Genomic DNA, 19,754 nt, shown 5'->3' on the forward strand with positions numbered 1-19,754 from the left:
GCTCCGCACTCAACCACATGGCTCCTCAGAGTGAGGTGAAGGCAGCTGCCTTCCCTCCAGGACAACTACAGCGTTCGGTGTCAATGGAAGGCCAAGAAGGTCATTATTCTGCTGCAGTGCTATTTGGGTAATCAGATTCATCCCGCCGTACTTTATCATTATTCTGCTGCAGTGCTATTTGGGTAATCAGATTCATCCCGCCGTACTTTATCATTATTCTGCTGCAGTGCTATTTGGGTAATCAGATTCATCCCGCCGTACTTTATCATTATTCTGCTGCAGTGCTATTTGGGTAATCAGATTCATCCCACCGTACTTTATCATTATTCTGCTGCAGTGCTATTTGGGTAATCAGATTCATCCCGCCGTACTTTATCATTATTCTGCTGCAGTGCTATTTGGGTAATCAGATTCATCCCACCGTACTTTATCATTATTCTGCTGCAGTGCTATTTGGGTAATCAGATTCATCCCACCGTACTTTATAATTTTTCTTTTTTTTAAACATTTTAATTAATTGTTTGACATTTTACTGCATTGTTAGAAGCTAGTAACATAAGCATTTCACTGCACCCACTATAACACCTGGTAAACTGTGAATGCGATCAATAAAAACCTTGATTAGATTTTGGTAGCTCACCTGAGACCACTCCATGGCAACCCACTGTGGGCAGGTGAAGCTGTTGCAGCTCTGCTGCGTGATTGGCCGAGGGGAGTGTGTGCACTTCCACTCCTCCACCTGAGTGATCTGTCCGTGGGCGTCGTCCTCAACACACACCACGCTGCGCTCCTGCAGCCCGCCGCTCTCTCCACACGACACTGAACACTCCGTCCAGGGACCCTGCTCCCACCTGGGGAAAAACAGCAATAAGATGCATAGAACTCTTTATAATGCTTTAAACAGTGACAGAGATATTGCATACTGGACCCTGGACCCTATTCCAACTAAACTACTGAAAGAGCTGCTTCCTGTGCTTGGCCCTCCTATGTTGAACATAATAAACGGCTCTCTATCCACCGGATGTGTACCAAACTCACTAAAAGTGCCAGTAATAAAGCCTCTTGAAAAAGCCAAACCTCGACCCAGAAAATATTAAAAACTATCGGCCAATATCGAATCTTCCATTCCTCTCAAAAAGTTTTGAAAAAGCTGTTTCGCAGCAACTCACTGCCTTCCTGAAGACAAACAATGTATACGAAATGCTTCAGTCTGGTTTTAGACCCCATCATAGCACTGAGACTGCACTTGTGAAGGTGGTAAATTACCTTTTAATGGCGTCAGACCGAGGCTCTGCATCTGTCCTCGTGCTCCTAGACCTTAGTGCTGCTTTTGATACCATCGATCACCACATTCTTTTGGAGAGATTGGAAACCCAAATTGGTCTACACGGACAAGTTCTGGCCTGGTTTAGATCTTATCTGTCGTCTGCTAGAATCCTGACTAGAACCAAAACATGTGATCACATTACTCCAGTGCTAGCTTACCCACACTGGCTTCCTGTTAAGGCAAGGGCTGATTTCAAGGATTTACTGCTAACCTACAAAGCATTACATGGGCTTACTCCTACCTATCTTTCCGATTTGGTCCTGCCATACATACCTACACATACGTTACGGTCACAAGACGCAGGCCTCCTAATTGTCCCTAGAATTGCTAAGCAAACAGCTGGAGGCAGGGCTTTGTCCTATAGAGCTCCATTTTTATGTGAGAGACGCAGACTCGGTCTCAGTCTTTACTGAAGACACATCTCTTCAGTAGGTCATATAATTGAGTGTAGTCTGGCCCAGGAGTGTGAAGATGAACAGAAAGGCTCTGGAGCAACGAACCGTCCTTGCTGTCTCTGCCTGGCCGGTTCCCCTCTTTCCACTGGGATTCTCTGCCTCAAACCCTATTACAGGGGCTGAGTCACTGGCTTACTGGTGCTCTTCCATGCCGTCCCTAGGAGGGGTGCGTCACTTGAGTAGGTTGAGTCACTGACGTGGTCTTCGTCTCTGGGTTGGCGCCCCCCCCCCCCTTTTGGTGTGCCGTGGCGGAGATCTTTGTGGGCTATACTCGGCCTTGTCTCAGGATGGTAAGTTGGTGGTTGAAGATATCCCTCTAGTGGTGTGGGGGCTGTGCTTTGGCAAAGTGGGTGGGGTTATATCCTGCCTGTTTGGCCCTGTCCGGGGGTATCATCGGATGGGGCCACAGTGTCTCCTGACCCCTCCTGTCTCAGCCTCCAGTATTCTGCAGTAGTTTATGTGTCGGGGGGCTAGGGCCAGTCTGTTATATCTGGAATATTTCTCCTGTCTTATCCAGTGTCCTGTGTGAATTTAAGTATGCTTTCTATAATTCTCTCTTTCTTTCTTTCTTTCTTTCTTTCTTTCTTTCTTTCTTTCTTTCTTTCTTTCTTTCTCCACCCGGTTTCAACTGTTCTGCCTGCAGCTATGGAACCCTGACCTGTTCACTGGGCATGCTACCTGTCCCAGACCTGCTGTTTTCAACTCTCTAGAGACAGCAGGAGGGGTAGAGATACTCTCAATGATCGGCTATGAAAAGCCAACTGACATTTACTCCTGAGGTGCTGACTTGTTGCACCCTCGACAACTACTGTGATTATTATTTGACCATGATGGTAATTTAGGAACATTTGAACATCTTGGTCATGTTCCGTTATAATCTCTACCCGGCACAGCCAGAAGAGGACTGGCCACCCCTCATAGCCTGGTTCCTCTCTAGGTTTCTTCCTATGTTTTGGCCTTTCTAGGGAGGTTTTCCTAGCCACTGTGCTTCTACACCTTCATTGCTTGCTGTTTGGGGTTTTAGGCTGGGTTTCTGTACAGCACTTTGAGATATCAGCTGATGTAAGAAGGGCTATATAAAAACATTTGATTTAATATGACATAGCATAGCATAGGAGAAGCTAACACAGAGCTATAACATGTTTGTGACTATCTGTGACATCTAATTCCGTGACATAGCATAGGCATAACTATGCTATGTAGGAAGAATATATATGCTCAGAAGATGTTTGACATGTCCTCTCTGTTACTGACAGTAATAATAATGTCATAGTACTACAGTATTACAGGCTCTGTGATAAACGAGTGTCCTGTCCAGGGGGTGTACTACAGTAGTACAGGCCCTGTGATAGACTACTGTCCTGTCCAGGGTACTACAATAGTACAGGCCCTGTGATAGACTACTGTCCTGTCCAGGGTGTGTACTACAGTAGTACAGGCCCTGTGATAGACTACTGTCCTGTCCAGGGTACTACAATAGTACAGGCCCTGTGATAGACTACTGTCCTGTCCAGGGGGTGTACTACAGTAGTACATGCTCTGTGATAGACTAGTGTCCTGTCCAGGGTACTACAATAGTACAGGCCCTGTGATAAACTAGTGTCCTGTCCAGGGTACTACAATAGTACAGGCTCTGTGATAGACTAGTGTCCTGTCCAGGGTACTACAGTAGTACAGGCCGTGTGATAGACTAGTGTCCTGTCCAGGGTACTACAGTAGTACAGGCCCTGTGATAGACTAGTGTCCTGTCCAGGGTACTACAGTAGTACAGGCTCTGTGATAGACTAGTGTCCTGTCCAGGGGGTGTACTACAGTAGTACAGACCCTGTGATAGACTAGTGTCCTGTCCAGGGTACTACAGTAGTACAGGCCCTGTGATAGATTAGTGTCCTGTCCAGGGGACTACAGTAGTACAGGCTCTGTGATAGACTAGTGTCCTGTCCAGGGTTCTACAATAGTACAGCCTCTGTGATAGACTAGTGTCCTGTCCAGGGTACTACAGGGTACAGGCTCTGTGATAGACTAGTGTCCTGTCCAGGGTACTACAGGGTACAGGCTCTGTGATAGACTAGTGTCCTGTCCAGGGTACTACAGTAGTACAGGCCCTGTGATAGACTAGGTGTCCTGTCCAGGGTACAACAGGGTACAGGCTCTGTGATAGACTATGATGGTCACTCACCGTGGCAGAGGCTGAAAGTGGTCATAAGGCATCACCTCTATGAAGCCATCACTAGAGAAGAGAAAAAGGAAGACAACGCCATGTCACCATGACCATTCAGAGGAACCATGTTTCCTATACAGCCTTCACATGCACAACCACGACTGGAAACAGGACAGGGTATGTCCCAAATGGCTCCCAATTCTACATGGTGCACTGCTTTTGACCAGGGCCTGCTTTTGACCAGGGCCTGCTTTTGACCAGGGCCTGCATTTGACCAGGGCCCATAGGGCAACCATTGTTGCCCAATTGTTGCCCTAAGGAATACCTAGGATAGGATAAGTAATCCTTCTCACCCCCCCCCCTTTAAGATTTAGATGCACTAATGTAAAGTGACTGTTCCACTGGATGTCATAAGGTGAATGCACCAATTTGTAAGTCGCTCTGGATAAGAGCGTCTGCTAAATGACTTAAATGTTTAAATGGTACATGTACATGCCTCTCAGGACAGAGGTCCATGTTGCACTCCTTGAGTTTGGGCGTGGGTTTGGTGTTCTCAGGGTAGCTGTTACAGTGGTGCTCTGGTAACACCTGACGGGACCTGATGTCTGTGCACTCTGCTGAGTTCAGCTGGTAACCTGGCAATAGGCAGAAACAATCAAGGTCAGCAATTAATAGGAACGAAAGCAAACATTGAACTAACATTTGGTGGGCAATGGGTTCATTTTGGGCCATTCAAATGTTTGTATCAATGTCTGTTTTGGGAAGAAACATGAAACGAAAGCACTAAAACACAGACACTTTGGGTCATTCACAATCAAATGTAACCAAAATATAAATTGAATGTATGAAATGGAAAACATTGGATGAACGTTTGGTTAATGCTGGGCTAACGTTTTGTTCAATCATATCTCAAGCCTCATCAACATCTCTCCAGCTTTGACACCTATAAGAGCTGATATGGGTTCAGTCATAAAGCTTTAACTAATAGTAGGCTTCAACAGTCTCTATAAGAGCTGGTCCGGGTTCAGGCAAAGCTGTTGCTGGCAACAAGAACAGTCTCTATAAGAGCTGATCTGGGTTCAGTCATAAATCTTCAGTGCTGGCACAGCCAATAAGCAACATAAGCAGCCGCTTAGGGCCCCACGGCTGCTAGGAACTCAGTTGGTTCCCAATTTACTATTGAGAGTTAGAATAGTAGAATACACAAGTTTCCATTTCAAAATGTGGTAGTGCATCAGAGGTTTTCCACTTGTTATGCAAGTCACTCAATTAACCCATGTCAGATCAAATGTTTTACATTGCTTAGTAAGTAAGTCTAACCAGCTAACTAAACTTTGTAGTAATGAGTAGAATTGCATGAAATGTGTTTTAAAACGTCAATAACTACCTGAGCGCCATGACAAAACATTTGACATTGAATTGAAATTATTTGCAATTTTTTCTCTCCACCACCAAGACAACTAAAATGCTAAAATGTTTTCACCACACAGGTTTTTGATCGCTTAGGGTCCCCAAAAGGCTCGGCCTTGTTAGCTAGCAACAACAGTCTCTTTAAGAGCTGATCTGGGGTCAGTCTCACCTCCTCCACAGGTGACAGAGCAGGGGAAGAAGTCAGTCTCTCTCCACTGGTACCTGATTGGTTGATAGAACAGGAACTGGACCACCGTGTCCTTCGGAGCAGCATATTTCACCTGGAGAGAACACACACACTGTTAGACACAGACACACACTCACACAATCATGTGCACGCACTCACACATCCATATCTAAAGATGTCTAGAGATCTAGACATGTTTAGAAAGATTATTGAGATTTAAGACTCAAACTCAGTCACTGGCCATAGAACTCATTGTATAAAGTCGTAAAACTCAATGTCTGAACAGACTCGGGTGCCAACATGAACCAGCCCAATCCTCATTTTCATGCAGAACATTCATCAGAAGAACGTCTCGCAATCAAGCATTTGGACCACACTCCCTTCTAGTATCCCTTTACTTAAATGAATTATTTCAACATTAATAATCACATTGAATAAACAAGGATTTGCTGACATCAGATGAAAGTAGAAGTTATTTTCTAAACTAAACATTTGTGATGTGGGTAATGTGTAGTTCATTTATGTCGCCGGGCTGTAGGCGCCGGTCCGATTCCTATATTATGTCATTGGTTCCATGTGAAAGACAGCGGATCCCTTTTACCTTTATAGTGCACTCATTTTAAAAGTTGTGGACTAGAAAGGGAAAAGGGCACCATTTAGCAGGGCCTGATTTTCAGACTATGATGATCATTATGAAGATAATGCTAACGATGATGATGATGATTAGGAGAGCCATGGCACTCAGTGTTTTATTGCCACAGAAATGGGAGTCGTGTCATGTTTGTGCAATGCTTTGATAAACCTCAATGACATGGGAGAGAGCTTAGGGAGTGTCCCAAATGGAACCCAATCCTCTGAAGTGCACGACTTAAAAGTGCACTAGGTCAAAGGTAGTGCACTACAAAGGGAATATGGTGGGATTTGGGACGCAAGCTGACTTAGTGGGTGTAATCAGCATACTTCACTAACATGCAATGTGTATGTATTGGCAAGGGCTTTCATCAATCTGTTCAGTATTCTGACATGAGTGGATGTAAAAGAATGTTCATTTACAAAAACAATATTGACATGGTTACTGAGATTACAACATCTAAGAACACAAAAAAAGACTTTCAGAATCATAAGAGAAATTGAGAAATGACTTGGATGATGTAGGTATGCATTTCCCTCATGAATGATGTAGATAGACATTTCCATCAGCTCCTCTTCCTCGTGTCACCTTGATGATGTAATCGGCTCCCAGAGGTCCTTGTGTCCTGAGCGTCTGTCTGTCTGTCCCTTTCTGGTAGTCCACGGTGGTGTTGCCGATGATGTAGGAACCGGGAGAGACCAGACTGTGCTCCTCTCTATGACCCTGCAGAGACTGGGTCTCGATTACTGCAGGAGAGAGAGAGAGAGAAAGGGAGGGGGGAGAGAATGAGAATGAGAGAGGGGGAGAGATCGAGGGAGAGAGAGAAAGAGACACACAAAGACATAATGAGGTAAATCTGGATGTATAAAGTCCATCAGCAGTACAGCTGAACAGTTGATAACGGTGTCGATGTAGATCACAGAGAGTGGTTTTAACCTGGTCTGAAAGCTGAACACAGCAGACGGTAGTTAAGCTGCTGCAGTAACGTCTAACCTTCAGCTCGGCGAGTTAACACTGTTTGCTGTGTGTGTGTGTGTGTGTGTGTGTGTGTGTGTGTGTGTGTGTGTGTGTGTGTGTGTGTGTGTGTGTGTGTGTGTGTGTGTGTGTGTGTGTGTGTGTGTGTGTGTGTGTGTGTGTGTGTGTGTGTGTGTGTGTGTGTGTGTGTGTGTGTGTGTGTGTGTGTGTGCTCACTCTCATGATTCCCACCTATACATGAATGGACCAGTGCCCATATTCATAAAGTGTATCAGAGTAGGAGTGCTGGGATTAGTTTGTCCCTTTAGATCACAATGTATAAGATTTACAGTGGGGCAAAAAAGTATTTAGTCAGCCACCAATTGTGCAAGTTCTCCCACTTAAAAAGATGAGAGAGGCCTGTCATTTACATCATAGGTACACTTCAACTATGACAGACAAAATTAGATTTTTCTTTCTCCAGAAAATCACATTGTAGGATTTTTAATGAATTTATTTGCAAACTATGGTGGAAAATATGTATATGGTCAATAACAAAAGTATATCTCAATAGTTTGTTATATACCCTTTGTTGGCAATGCCAGAGGTTAAACGTCTTCTGTAAGTCTTCACAAGGTTTTCACACACTGTTGCTAGTATTTTGGCCCATTCACCCATGCAGATCTCCTCGAGAGCAGTGATGTTTTGGGTCTGTTTGCTGGGCAACACAGACTTTCAACTCCCTCCAAAGATTTTCTATGGGGTTGAGATCTGGAGACTGGCTAGGCCACTCTAGGACCTTGAAATGCTTCTTACGAAGCCACTCCTTCGTTGCCCGGGAGGTGTGTTTCGGATCATTGTCATGCTGAAAGACCCAGCCACTACGCCCTGTCGGCGTAGTGTGTTACTGATGGTAGGCTTTGTTACTTTGGTCCCAGCTCTCTGCAGGTCATTCACTAGATCCCCCCGTGTGGTTCTGGGATTTTTGCTCACCGTTTTTGTGATCATTTTGACCCCACGGGGTGAGATCTTGCGTGGAGACCCAGATCGAGGGGAGATAATCAGTGGTCTTGTATGTCTTCCATTGCCTAATAATTGCTCCCACAGTTGATTTCTTCAAACCAAGCTGCTTACCTATTGCAGATTCAGTCTTCCCAGCCTGGTGCAGGTCTACAATTTTGTTTCTGGTGTCCTTTGACAGCTCTTTGGTCTTGGCTATAGTGGAGTTTGGAGTGTGACTATTTGAGCTTGTGGACAGGTGTCTTTTATACTGATAACAAGTTCAAACAGGTGCCATTAATACAGGTAACGAGTGGAGGACAGAGGATCCTCTTAAAGAAGAAGTTACAGGTCTGTGAGAGCCAGAAATCTTGCTTGTTTGTAGGTGACCAAATACTTATTTTCCACCATAATTTGCAAGTAAATTCACAAAAAAATCCTACAATGTGATTTTCAGATTTTTTTTTCTCATTTTGTCTGTCATAGTTGAAGTGTACCTTTGATGAAAATTACAGGCCTCTCTCATCTTTTTAAGTGGGAGAACTTGCACAATTGGTGGCTGACTAAATACTTTTTTGCCCCACTGTAAATGGGCAACGAGGACCTGATCCAAGATCAGCACTCCTACTCTTAGACGCTTTATGCATATGGACCCAATACACCAAGGCTAAGATAAAGGTCACGATGCTAACAGTTTAATATAAAAAAGATCTAACAATAGAGACTTCATCATCTCCAATGACAGTCATAAATGTGTGACTCTTTGAATGTCTATTGGTCAAACGACTGAGTGGGTGTGAGAAAATAAACAGTGAATTTGATAAGAGTAATTTCTCATAGAGACATAATCATATTCAGCTGTCCCACCGCACAGCATCGGCCGTTCTTGTCATCCCCCTCTCTCTCTCTTTATTTGTCTTTCTCTAACATATGTGTTTCTCACAAAATCTTTTATGAGGGGGAAGATTCAAACGTCTACCCAAAACAATGTTTTACATTAGAGATGAATGGAATCACTAACATTTCAACAAACTCTCAATTCACGTTCAACAAATGTTTCTGCAAAGGCCCAGGCATGTTTAATGTATTTTCAACATCAATTATACAGTACATCACAAATGAGAATTTGGAATTTCACAACTTGAAATAATTAACCACAACGTAGCCCTTTGCCATATCACAAAAATAAGCCATTTGTAAGCCAAATAGCCTTTTAAGAAAAGCCCCAAGGTGAAAATATGACACCACTTCTCTCAAACCGCTCCTAACAGTATTTAGTTTCAGTGGAGTTTGTGAACTTGAAGCTGGGTTCCAGAGGCTTTACATTTCTCAAATCAGCTTTTATTCTGCTCTCCTTTACTGGGTTTCACTCTGCTCTCCTTTACTGGGTTTCACTCTGCTCTCCTTTACTGGGTTTCACTCTGCTCTCCTTTACTGGGTTTCACTCTGCTCTCCTTTACTGGGTTTCACTCTGCTCTCCTTTACTGGGTTTCACTCTGCTCTCCTTTACTGGGTTTCACTCTGCTCTCCTTTACTGGGTTTCACTCTGCTCTCCTTTACTGGGTTTCACTCTGCTCTCCTTTACTGGGTTTCACTCTGCTCTCCTTTACTGGGTTTCACTCTGCTCTCCTTTACTGGGTTTCACTCTGCTCTCCTTTACTGGGTTTCACTCTGCTCTCCTTTACTGGGTTTCACTCTGCTCTCCTTTACTGGGTTTCACTCTGCTCTCCTTTACTGGGTTTCACTCTGCTCTCCTTTACTGGGTTTCACTCTGCTCTCCTTTACTGGGTTTCACTCTGCTCTCCTTTACTGGGTTTCACTCTGCTCTCCTTTACTGGGTTTCACTCTGCTCTCCTTTACTGGGTTTCACTCTGCTCTCCTTTACTGGGTTTCACTCTGCTCTCCTTTACTGGGTTTCACTCTGCTCTCCTTTACTGGGTTTCACTCTGCTCTCCTTTGGGTTTCACTGGGTTTCACTCTGCTCTCCTTTACTGGGTTTCACTCTGCTCTCCTTTACTGGGTTTCACTCTGCTCTCCTTTACTGGGTTTCACTCTGCTCTCCTTTACTGGGTTTCACTCTGCTCTCCTTTACTGGGTTTCACTCTGCTCTCCTTTACTGGGTTTCACTCTGCTCTCCTTTACTGGGTTTCACTCTGCTCTCCTTTACTGGGTTTTACTCTGCTCTCCTTTACTGGGTTTTATTCTGCTCTCCTTTACTGGGTTTCACTCTGCTCTCCTTTACTGGGTTTCACTCTGCTCTCCTTTACTGGGTTTTATTCTGCTCTCCTTTACTGGGTTTTATTCTGCTCTCCTTTACTGGGTTTTACTCTGCTCTCCTTTACTGGGTTTTATTCTGCTCTCCTTTACTGGGTTTTACTCTGCTCTCCTTTACTGGGTTTCACTCTGCTCTCCTTTACTGGGTTTTATTCTGCTCTCCTTTACTGGGTTTTACTCTGCTCTCCTTTACTGGGTTTTACTCTGCTCTCCTTTACTGGGTTTCACTCTGCTCTCCTTTACTGGGTTTCACTCTGCTCTCCTTTACTGGGTTTCACTCTGCTCTCCTTTACTGGGTTTCACTCTGCTCTCCTTTACTGGGTTTCACTCTGCTCTCCTTTACTGGGTTTTACTCTGCTTGTCATGCAGGTGAAAGAGGACCCAAAAGCGACTTGGCGAAAACAGAGTCTTTAATCCAGTAAAGTAAATACAATAAAAAAAACACAACTTTCACTCGAAATGACGAGGACAAACTGGAGACTCGATCTTGAACAGCAGGTGAACAGCAGGTTGCCTCGGGAAGGCACTTGAACCAAACAGACTCAGACACCTGCTCACCACGCAGCATCTGAGGACAACACGACACGACAGGGCGATACACAAACACAGCACGATGAATTCTAGACAAGGAACCGACAGGGCAGAAACGAATAACAAGGAGAGAAATAGGGACTCTAATCAGGGAAAAGGATCGGGAACAGGTGTGGGAAGACTAAATGATGATTAGGGGAATAGGAACAGCTGGGAGCAGGAACGGAACGATAGAGAGAAGAGAGAGCGAGAGAGTGAGAGAGGGAGGGGGAGAGAGAGGGATAGAAAGAGGAAAGAACCTAATAAGACCAGCAGAGGGAAACGAATAGAATGGGAAGCACAGGGACAAGACAAGATAATAAATGATAAAACATGACAGTACCCCCCCACTCACCGAGCGCCTCCTGGCGCACTCGAGGAGGAATCCTGGCGGCAACGGAGGAAATCATCAATGAGTGAACGGTCCAGCACGTCCCGAGACGGAACCCAACTCCTCTCCTCAGGACCGTAACCCTCCCAATCCACTAAGTATTGGTGACCCCGTCCCCGAGAACGCATGTCCATGATCTTATGTACCTTGTAAATAGGTGCGCTCTCGACAAGGACGGGAGGGGGGAGGGAAGACGAACGGGAGTGCGAAGAAAGGGCTTGACACAGGAGACATGGAAGACAGGATGGACGCGACGAAGATGTCGCGGAAGAAGCAGTCGCACAGCGACAGGATTGACGACCTGGGAGACACGGAACGGACCAATGAACCGCGGAGTCAACTTACGAGAAGCTGTCGTAAGAGGAAGGTTGCGAGTGGAAAGCCACACTCTCTGGCCGCAACAATACCTTGGACTCTTAATCCTGCGTTTATTGGCGGCTCTCACAGTCTGTGCCCTGTAACGGCAAAGTGCAGACCTCACCCTCCTCCAGGTGCGCTCACAACGTTGGACAAACGCTTGAGCGGAGGGAACGCTGGACTCGGCAAGCTGGGATAAGAACAGAGGAGGCTGGTAACCCAGACTACTCTGAAACGGAGATAACCCGGTAGCAGACGAAGGAAGCGAATTGTGAGCGTATTCTGCCCAGGGGAGCTGTTCTGCCCAAGACGCAGGGTTTCTGAAAGAAAGGCTGCGTAGTATGCGACCAATCGTCTGATTGGCCCTCTCTGCTTGACCGTTAGACTGGGGATGAAACCCGGAAGAGAGACTGACTGACGCACCAATCAAACGACAGAACTCCCTCCAAAACTGTGACGTGAATTGCGGGCCTCTGTCTGAAACGGCGTCTAACGGGAGGCCATGAATTCTGAATACATTCTCGATAATGATTTGTGCCGTCTCCTTAGCGGAAGGAAGTTTAGCGAGGGGAATGAAATGTGCCGCCTTAGAGAACCTATCGACAACCGTAAGAATCACAGTCTTCCCCGCAGACAAAGGCAGACCGGTAATGAAGTCTAGGGCGATGTGAGACCATGGTCGAGAAGGAATGGGGAGCGGTCTGAGACGACCGGCAGGAGGAGAGTTACCCGACTTAGTCTGCGCGCAGTCCGAACAAGCAGCCACGAAACGGCGCGTGTCACGCTCCTGAGTCGGCCACCAAAAGCGCTGGCGAATAGACGCAAGAGTGCCTCGAACACCGGGATGACCAGCTAACTTGGCAGAGTGAGCCCACTGAAGAACAGCCAGACGAGTGGAAACAGGAACGAAAAGGAGGTTACTAGGACAAGCGCGCGGCGACGCAGTGTGCGTGAGTGCTTGCTTAACCTGTCTTTCAATTCCCAGACTGTTAACCCGACAACACGCCCATAAGGAAGAATCCCCTCGGGATCAGTAGAAGCCACAGAAGAACTAAACAGACGGGATAAGGCATCAGGCTTGGTGTTCTTGCTACCCGGACGGTAAGAAATCACAAACTCGAAACGAGCGAAAAACAACGCCCAACGAGCTTGACGGGCATTAAGTCGTTTGGCAGAACGGATGTACTCAAGGTTCTTATGGTCTGTCCAAACGACAAAAGGAACGGTCGCCCCCTCCAACCACTGTCGCCATTCGCCTAGGGCTAAGCGGATGGCGAGCAGTTCACGGTTACCCACATCATAGTTGCGCTCAGATGGCGACAGGCGATGAGAAAAATAAGCGCAAGGATGAACCTTATCGTCAGACTGGAAGCGCTGGGATAGAATGGCTCCCACGCCTACCTCTGAAGCGTCAACCTCGACAATGAATTGTCTAGTGACGTCAGGAGTAACGAGGATAGGAGCGGACGTAAAACGTTCTTTTAGAAGATCAAAAGCTCCCTGGGCGGAACCGGACCACTTAAAACACGTCTTGACAGAAGTAAGAGCTGTGAGAGGGGCAGCAACTTGACCGAAATTACGAATGAAACGCCGATAGAAATTAGCAAAACCTAAAAAGCGCTGCAACTCGACACGTGACCTTGGAACGGGCCAATCACTGACAGCTTGGACCTTAGCGGAATCCATCTGAATGCCTTCAGCGGAAATAACGGAACCGAGAAAAGTAACGGAGGAGACATGAAAAGAGCACTTCTCAGCCTTTACGTAGAGACAATTCTCTAAAAGGCGCTGTAGAACACGTCGAACGTGCTGAACATGAATCTCGAGTGACGGAGAAAAAATCAGGATATCGTCAAGATAGACAAAAACAAACATGTTCAGCATGTCTCTCAGAACATCATTAACTAATGCCTGAAAAACAGCTGGCGCATTGGCGAGACCAAACGGCAGAACCCGGTACTCAAAATGCCCTAACGGAGTGTTAAACGCCGTTTTCCACTCGTCCCCCTCTCTGATGCGCACGAGATGGTAAGCGTTACGAAGGTCCAACTTAGTAAAGCACCTGGCTCCCTGCAGAATCTCGAAGGCTGATGACATAAGGGGAAGCGGATAACGATTCTTAACCGTTATGTCATTCAGCCCTCGATAATCCACGCAGGGCGCAGAGTACCGTCCTTCTTCTTAACAAAAAGAACCCCGCCCCGGCCGGAGAGGAAGAAGGCACTATGGTACCGGCGTCAAGAGACACAGACAAATAATCCTCGAGAGCCTTACGTTCGGGAGCCGACAGAGAGTATAGTCTACCCCGAGGAGGAGTAGTCCCCGGAAGGAGATCAATACTACAATCATACGACCGGTGAGGAGGAAGGGAGTTGGCTCGGGACCGACTGAAGACCGTGCGCAGATCATGATATTCCTCCGGCACTCCTGTCAAATCGCCAGGTTCCTCCTGAGAAGTAGGGACAGAAGAAACGGGAGGGATGGCAGACATTAAACACTTCACATGACAAGAAACGTTCCAGGATAGGATAGAATTACTAGACCAATTAATAGAAGGATTATGACATACTAGCCAGGGATGACCCAAAACAACAGGTGTAAACGGTGAACGAAAAATCAAAAAAGAAATAGTCTCACTGTGGTTACCAGATACTGTGAGGGTTAAAGGTAGTGTCTCAAATCTGATACTGGGAAGATGACTACCATCTAAGGCGAACATGGGCGTAGGCTTCTCTAACTCTCTGAAAGGAATGTCATGTTTCCGAACCCATGCTTCGTCCATGAAACAACCCTCAGCCCCAGAGTCTATCAAGGCACTACATGTAGCACCCGAACCGGTCCAGCGTAGATGGACCGACAAAGTAGTGCAGGATTTTGATGGAGAGACTTGAGTAGTTGCGCTCACCTGTAGCCCTCCGCTTACTGATGAGCTCTGGCTTTTACTGGACATGAATTAACAAAATGTCCAGCAACTCCGCAATAGAGGCACAGGCGGTTGGTGATCCTCCGTTCCCTCTCCTTAGTCGAGATGCGAATCCCTCCCAGCTGCATGGGCTCAGTCTCTGAGCCAGAGGAGGGAGATGGTTGCGATGCGGAGCAGGGAAACACCGTTGATGCGAGCTCTCTTCCACGAGCCCGGTGACGAAGATCTACCCGTCGTTCTATGCGGATGGCGAGAGCAATCAAAGAGTCCACATCTGAAGGAACCTCCCGGGAGAGAATCTCATCCTTAACCACTGCGTGGAGTCCCTCCAGAAAACGAGCGAGCAGCGCCGGCTCGTTCCACTCACTAGAGGCAGCAAGAGTGCGAAACTCAATAGAATAATCCGTTATGGACCGTTCACCTTGGCATAGGGAAGCCAGGGCCCTAGAAGCCTCCCTACCAAAAACTGAACGGTCAAAAACCCGAATCATCTCCTCTTTAAAGTTCTGGTACTTGTTAGAGCAATCAGCCCTTGCCTCCCAGATAGCTGTGCCCCATTCTCGAGCCCGGCCAGTAAGGAGTGAAATGACGTAAGCAACCCGAGCTCTCTCTCTAGAGTATGTGTTGGGTTGGAGAGAGAACACAATCTCACACTGCGTGAGAAAGGAGCGGCACTCAGTGGGCTGCCCGGAGTAGCAAGGTGGGTTATTAACCCTAGGTTCTGGAGGCTCGGCAGGCCAGGAAGTAACAGGTGGCACGAGACGAAGACTCTGGAACTGTCCAGAGAGGTCGGAAACCTGAGCGGCCAGGTTCTCCACGGCATGGCGAGCAGCAGACAATTCCTGCTCGTGTCTGCCGAGCATGGCTCCTTGGATCTCGACGGCAGTGTAACGAGCGTCTGAAGTCGCTGGGTCCATTCCTTGGTCGGTTCCTTCTGTCATGCAGGTGAAAGAGGACCCAAAAGCGACTTGGCGAAAACAGAGTCTTTAATCCAGTAAAGTAAATACAATCAAAAAAACACAACTTTCACTCGAAATGACGAGGACAAACTGGAGACTCGATCTTGAACAGCAGGTGAACAGCAGGTTGCCTCGGGAAGGCACTTGAACCAAACAGACTCAGACACCTGCTCACCACGCAGCATCTGAGGACAACACGACACGACAGGGCGATACACAAACACAGCACGATGAATTCTAGACAAGGAACCGACAGGGCAGAAACGAATAACAAGGAGAGAAATAGGGACTCTAATCAGGGAAAAGGATCGGGAACAGGTGTGGGAAGACTAAATGATGATTAGGGGAATAGGAACAGCTGGGAGCAGGAACGGAACGATAGAGAGAAGAGAGAGCGAGAGAGTGAGAGAGGGAGGGGGAGAGAGAGGGATAGAAAGAGGGAAAGAACCTAATAAGACCAGCAGAGGGAAACGAATAGAATGGGAAGCACAGGGACAAGACAAGATAATAAATGATAAAACATGACACTGCTCTCCTTTACTGGGTTTTACTCTGCTCTCCTTTACTGGGTTTCACTCTGCTCTCCTTTACTGGGTTTCACTCTGCTCTCCTTTACTGGGTTTTATTCTGCTCTCCTTTACTGGGTTTTACTCTGCTCTCCTTTACTGGGTTTTACTCTGCTCTCCTTTACTGGGTTTTACTCTGCTCTCCTTTACTGGGTTTTACTCTGCTCTCCTTTACTGGGTTTTACTCTGCTCTCCTTTACTGGGTTTCACTCTGCTCTCCTTTACTGGGTTTTACTCTGCTCTCCTTTACTGGGTTTCACTCTGCTCTCCTTTACTGGGTTTCACTCTGCTCTCCTTTACTGGGTTTTACTCTGCTCTCCTTTACTGGGTTTTACTCTGCTCTCCTTTACTGGGTTTTACTCAGCTCTCCTTTACTGGGTTTTATTCTGCTCTCCTTTACTGGGTTTCACTCTGCTCTCCTTTACTGGGTTTTACTCTGCTCTCCTTTACTGGGTTTCACTCCGCTCTCCTTTACTGGGTTTTATTCTGCTACCCTTTACTGGGTTTTATTCTGCTCTCCTTTACTGGGTTTCACTCTGCTCTCCTTTACTGGGTTTTATTCTGCTCTCCTTTACTGGGTTTTATTCTGCTCTCCTTTACTGGGTTTTATTCTGCTCTCCTTTACTGGGTTTTATTCTGCTCTCCTTTACTGGGTTTCACTCTGCTCTCCTTTACTGGGTTTCACTCTGCTCTCCTTTACTGGGTTTCACTCTGCTCTCCTTTACTGGGTTTCACTCTGCTCTCCTTTACTGGGTTTCACTCTGCTCTCCTTTACTGGGTTTCACTCTGCTCTCCTTTACTGGGTTTCACTCTGCTCTCCTTTCCTGTTTTTTTTCGACAGTTCTGCTTTTTTACGTCACTGTTCTTTTCCTTCTCCATGTCGGCCTCGCTAGTCTCCTGATAGTTGATAAACGATCTGTTAAAGTAATTCGAAGGTCACTCCAAACCCTTGTTTTGTAACATCTGACAAAACACACATCCACTTAAACATGTGGAGTTGTAGGGGTGTATTATGATGTTGGCCACCAACGAGGCAGCTGGAGTTAGTCATGTCTCCTGTGGAATCAGAGACACACACACACACACACACATACATACATACACACACACACACACACATACACATTCACATACACACACACACACACACACACACACACACACACACACACACACACACACACACACACACACACACACACACACACACACACACACACACACACACACACACACACACACACACACACACACACACACACACACACACACACACACACACGCACATACACACACACACCACACCAGTGCTCAAACATACACTTGAAGCAGTCTGGCACACATGCACGGAGCGCTCTCACATGCACACGCACACACACGCATTCACACATAGGAAATACATCCCATAAATCTTAAATGCATGAGCTCCCAACACAAGCCAACAGAGAGGAGAGGAGAGAACTATGTATCCCTCTTTCTCTTTCAGCACTGCTTTTTAGAACCTCATTGGAACACTCTGGAATCTCTGAACATTCTTGAATGGCAAAGCATGACATGCATGACATGCATGACATGTGTGTGTGTGTGTGTGTGTGTGTGTGTGTGTGTGTGTGTGTGTGTGTGTGTGTGTGTGTGTGTGTGTGTGTGTGTGTGTGTGTGTGTGTGTGTGTGTGTGTGTGTGTGTGTGTGTGTGTGTGTGTGTGTGTGTGTGTGTGTGTGCACACACATCAGAGTGGCTCGTTGTCAGTGTGGTATGTGATTCTCACAGTGCTGGGCAGAGTTAGACATAACGTGATGACTTCCTCTATAAATCACTAGCACTGATCAGCTGCCAGTAGAACATTTGTTAGCCCAGATGTTTAGAAAGCGAGACCAAGAGAAAGTGTGTGTGGTTGTTTGTTTGTGTGTGTGTGTGTGTGTGTGTGTGTGTGTGTGTGTGTGTGTGTGTGTGTGTGTGTGTGTGTGTGTGTGTGTGTGTGTGTGTGTGTGTGTGTGTGTGTGTGTGTGTGTGTGTGTGTGTGTGTGTGTGTGTGTGTGTGTGTGTGTGTGTGTGTGTGTGCAGGTTGGACAGCCCCTTGAACAGTGAAGTACTCACCTATGACATCAGGTCCCTTGGAGCTGACTCTCAAACTCCTGCTTCCCAAGGGGACTTCCAGCACTGTCTTCACAGCTGTAGGACAAAGTAGATTTTATTTAGACTACTCAACAAATGCCAAAATGTCTACACAATAACCCAAATCTCAACAAATTCCTGAATAGATACAATTGCCACAGTATACTAAAAATGTCAGCACAATACACAGAAATATCTCCACAATATAAAAAATGTAATCACATAAAATGTCCTCAGAATACACAAGACACTCTTAGAATACAATACACCAAATGTCCTAAATAAATACACGCTTAGTTAATCTGGAAATAGATACAGCAGATACAGGTGTAATTAATAGATGGTCTCTCAACACGACACATTTCTGAGTGTAACAATAGTCCACTAAGCTGTTGGGTAGATCACACTCTCACGCCTGAGTTCCTGTTGCAGTGTGGGAATAATGGTACAACCCTAAAGTAAAGACATCCCACACTTAGCTCTTCCTCGTATCACTTGTTTTATTAAAGCTGACGTGTCTTCCTCTTCGTCAGAGCTTTTGCTGAAAGCCAAGAGGCTGACACGTCAGCTTTAATAAAGGGAGAAAATTAAAAAGCTTGTAAGTGATAGGAGAAAGAGCAGTCTGCAGGTTTCTTTTCCCTTTTAGGGTAAACAAATGAAGCAATCTTTTCCTGTTCTTATTATCGAGCTGCGTGACTGTTTCCTCCCTGTTTCAGTTGATTTGTACAATGAACTCCTTTTGGCTTCAGATCTCACCATGAACATCAGTAAATAAAGTTGGGCCGGTCCTAAATGGTACCCTATTCCCTATATAGTGCACTACCTTTGACTGGGACCCCATAGGCCTCTGTCATGTAGGGAATAAGGTGCCCTTTTGGGACACAGCCAGCGTGTAGGAGTTCTACTTCAGTTGGCAGATCATACTGACCTTCCGTGTCTTATCAACAAAGGGGGTTGGTGAGGCCAAAGGAAAGTGTGTTGAAACACTTCCAGCAACTGATTAAGCATTCAGTCCATGTAAAGAAATAAAAAATATGACAACAAATGTTATGAGGTCAAATAGAACTGTGTCAAAACTATTTTGTTTCAAAGTGGAATGAAATAATGTATCTGTGATGTATCTCGAGAAGTAGCAGTGTTGAAAAACCTGGAGTGACCGTTGGACGGTAAAAGCACAGTCAGAGTCCCAAGTGACAGCCTAGGGGCCCTGGTCAAATGTAGTGTACTATACAGGAATGGGGCGTAGGCCAAGACTGTGACAAGGAATGTTCTTCCAAGGAGCAACATGGAATTGGAGTTTAGTAACCAGAGAGGAAAAATGTATTTCTCCCTCTGCAGTCTGTAATGTGCCAATTCTAAATGTGTTAATGTGAAAACAGAACAACAACAACAGTGTACAGTAGAATATAGTACAGTAGAATATAGTACAGAAGAATATAGTACAGTAGAATATAGTACAGTAGAATATAGTACAGAA

General features: G+C 46.0%; 1 protein-coding gene across 2 annotated transcripts in view; it reads right to left on the bottom strand.

Moving 5' to 3' along the window:
* adamtsl3 (ADAMTS-like 3) overlaps nucleotides 1-19,754 on the bottom strand; it is a 204,063-nt gene that overhangs the window by 44,654 nt on the left and 139,655 nt on the right. For both annotated transcript variants that reach the window (XM_046348979.1, XM_046348980.1), the window contains exons 8-13: nucleotides 18,260-18,334; nucleotides 6,760-6,917; nucleotides 5,523-5,634; nucleotides 4,440-4,578; nucleotides 3,962-4,012; nucleotides 641-851 (exon numbers count right to left, since the gene is read on the bottom strand). In XM_046348979.1, the coding sequence (XP_046204935.1) occupies nucleotides 641-851; nucleotides 3,962-4,012; nucleotides 4,440-4,578; nucleotides 5,523-5,634; nucleotides 6,760-6,917; nucleotides 18,260-18,334 (746 nt within the window). The remainder of the gene's footprint in view (nucleotides 1-640; nucleotides 852-3,961; nucleotides 4,013-4,439; nucleotides 4,579-5,522; nucleotides 5,635-6,759; nucleotides 6,918-18,259; nucleotides 18,335-19,754) is intronic.

This window comes from Oncorhynchus gorbuscha, linkage group LG05 (genome assembly GCF_021184085.1).
Source record: "Oncorhynchus gorbuscha isolate QuinsamMale2020 ecotype Even-year linkage group LG05, OgorEven_v1.0, whole genome shotgun sequence".
Classification (NCBI taxonomy): domain Eukaryota; kingdom Metazoa; phylum Chordata; class Actinopteri; order Salmoniformes; family Salmonidae; genus Oncorhynchus; species Oncorhynchus gorbuscha.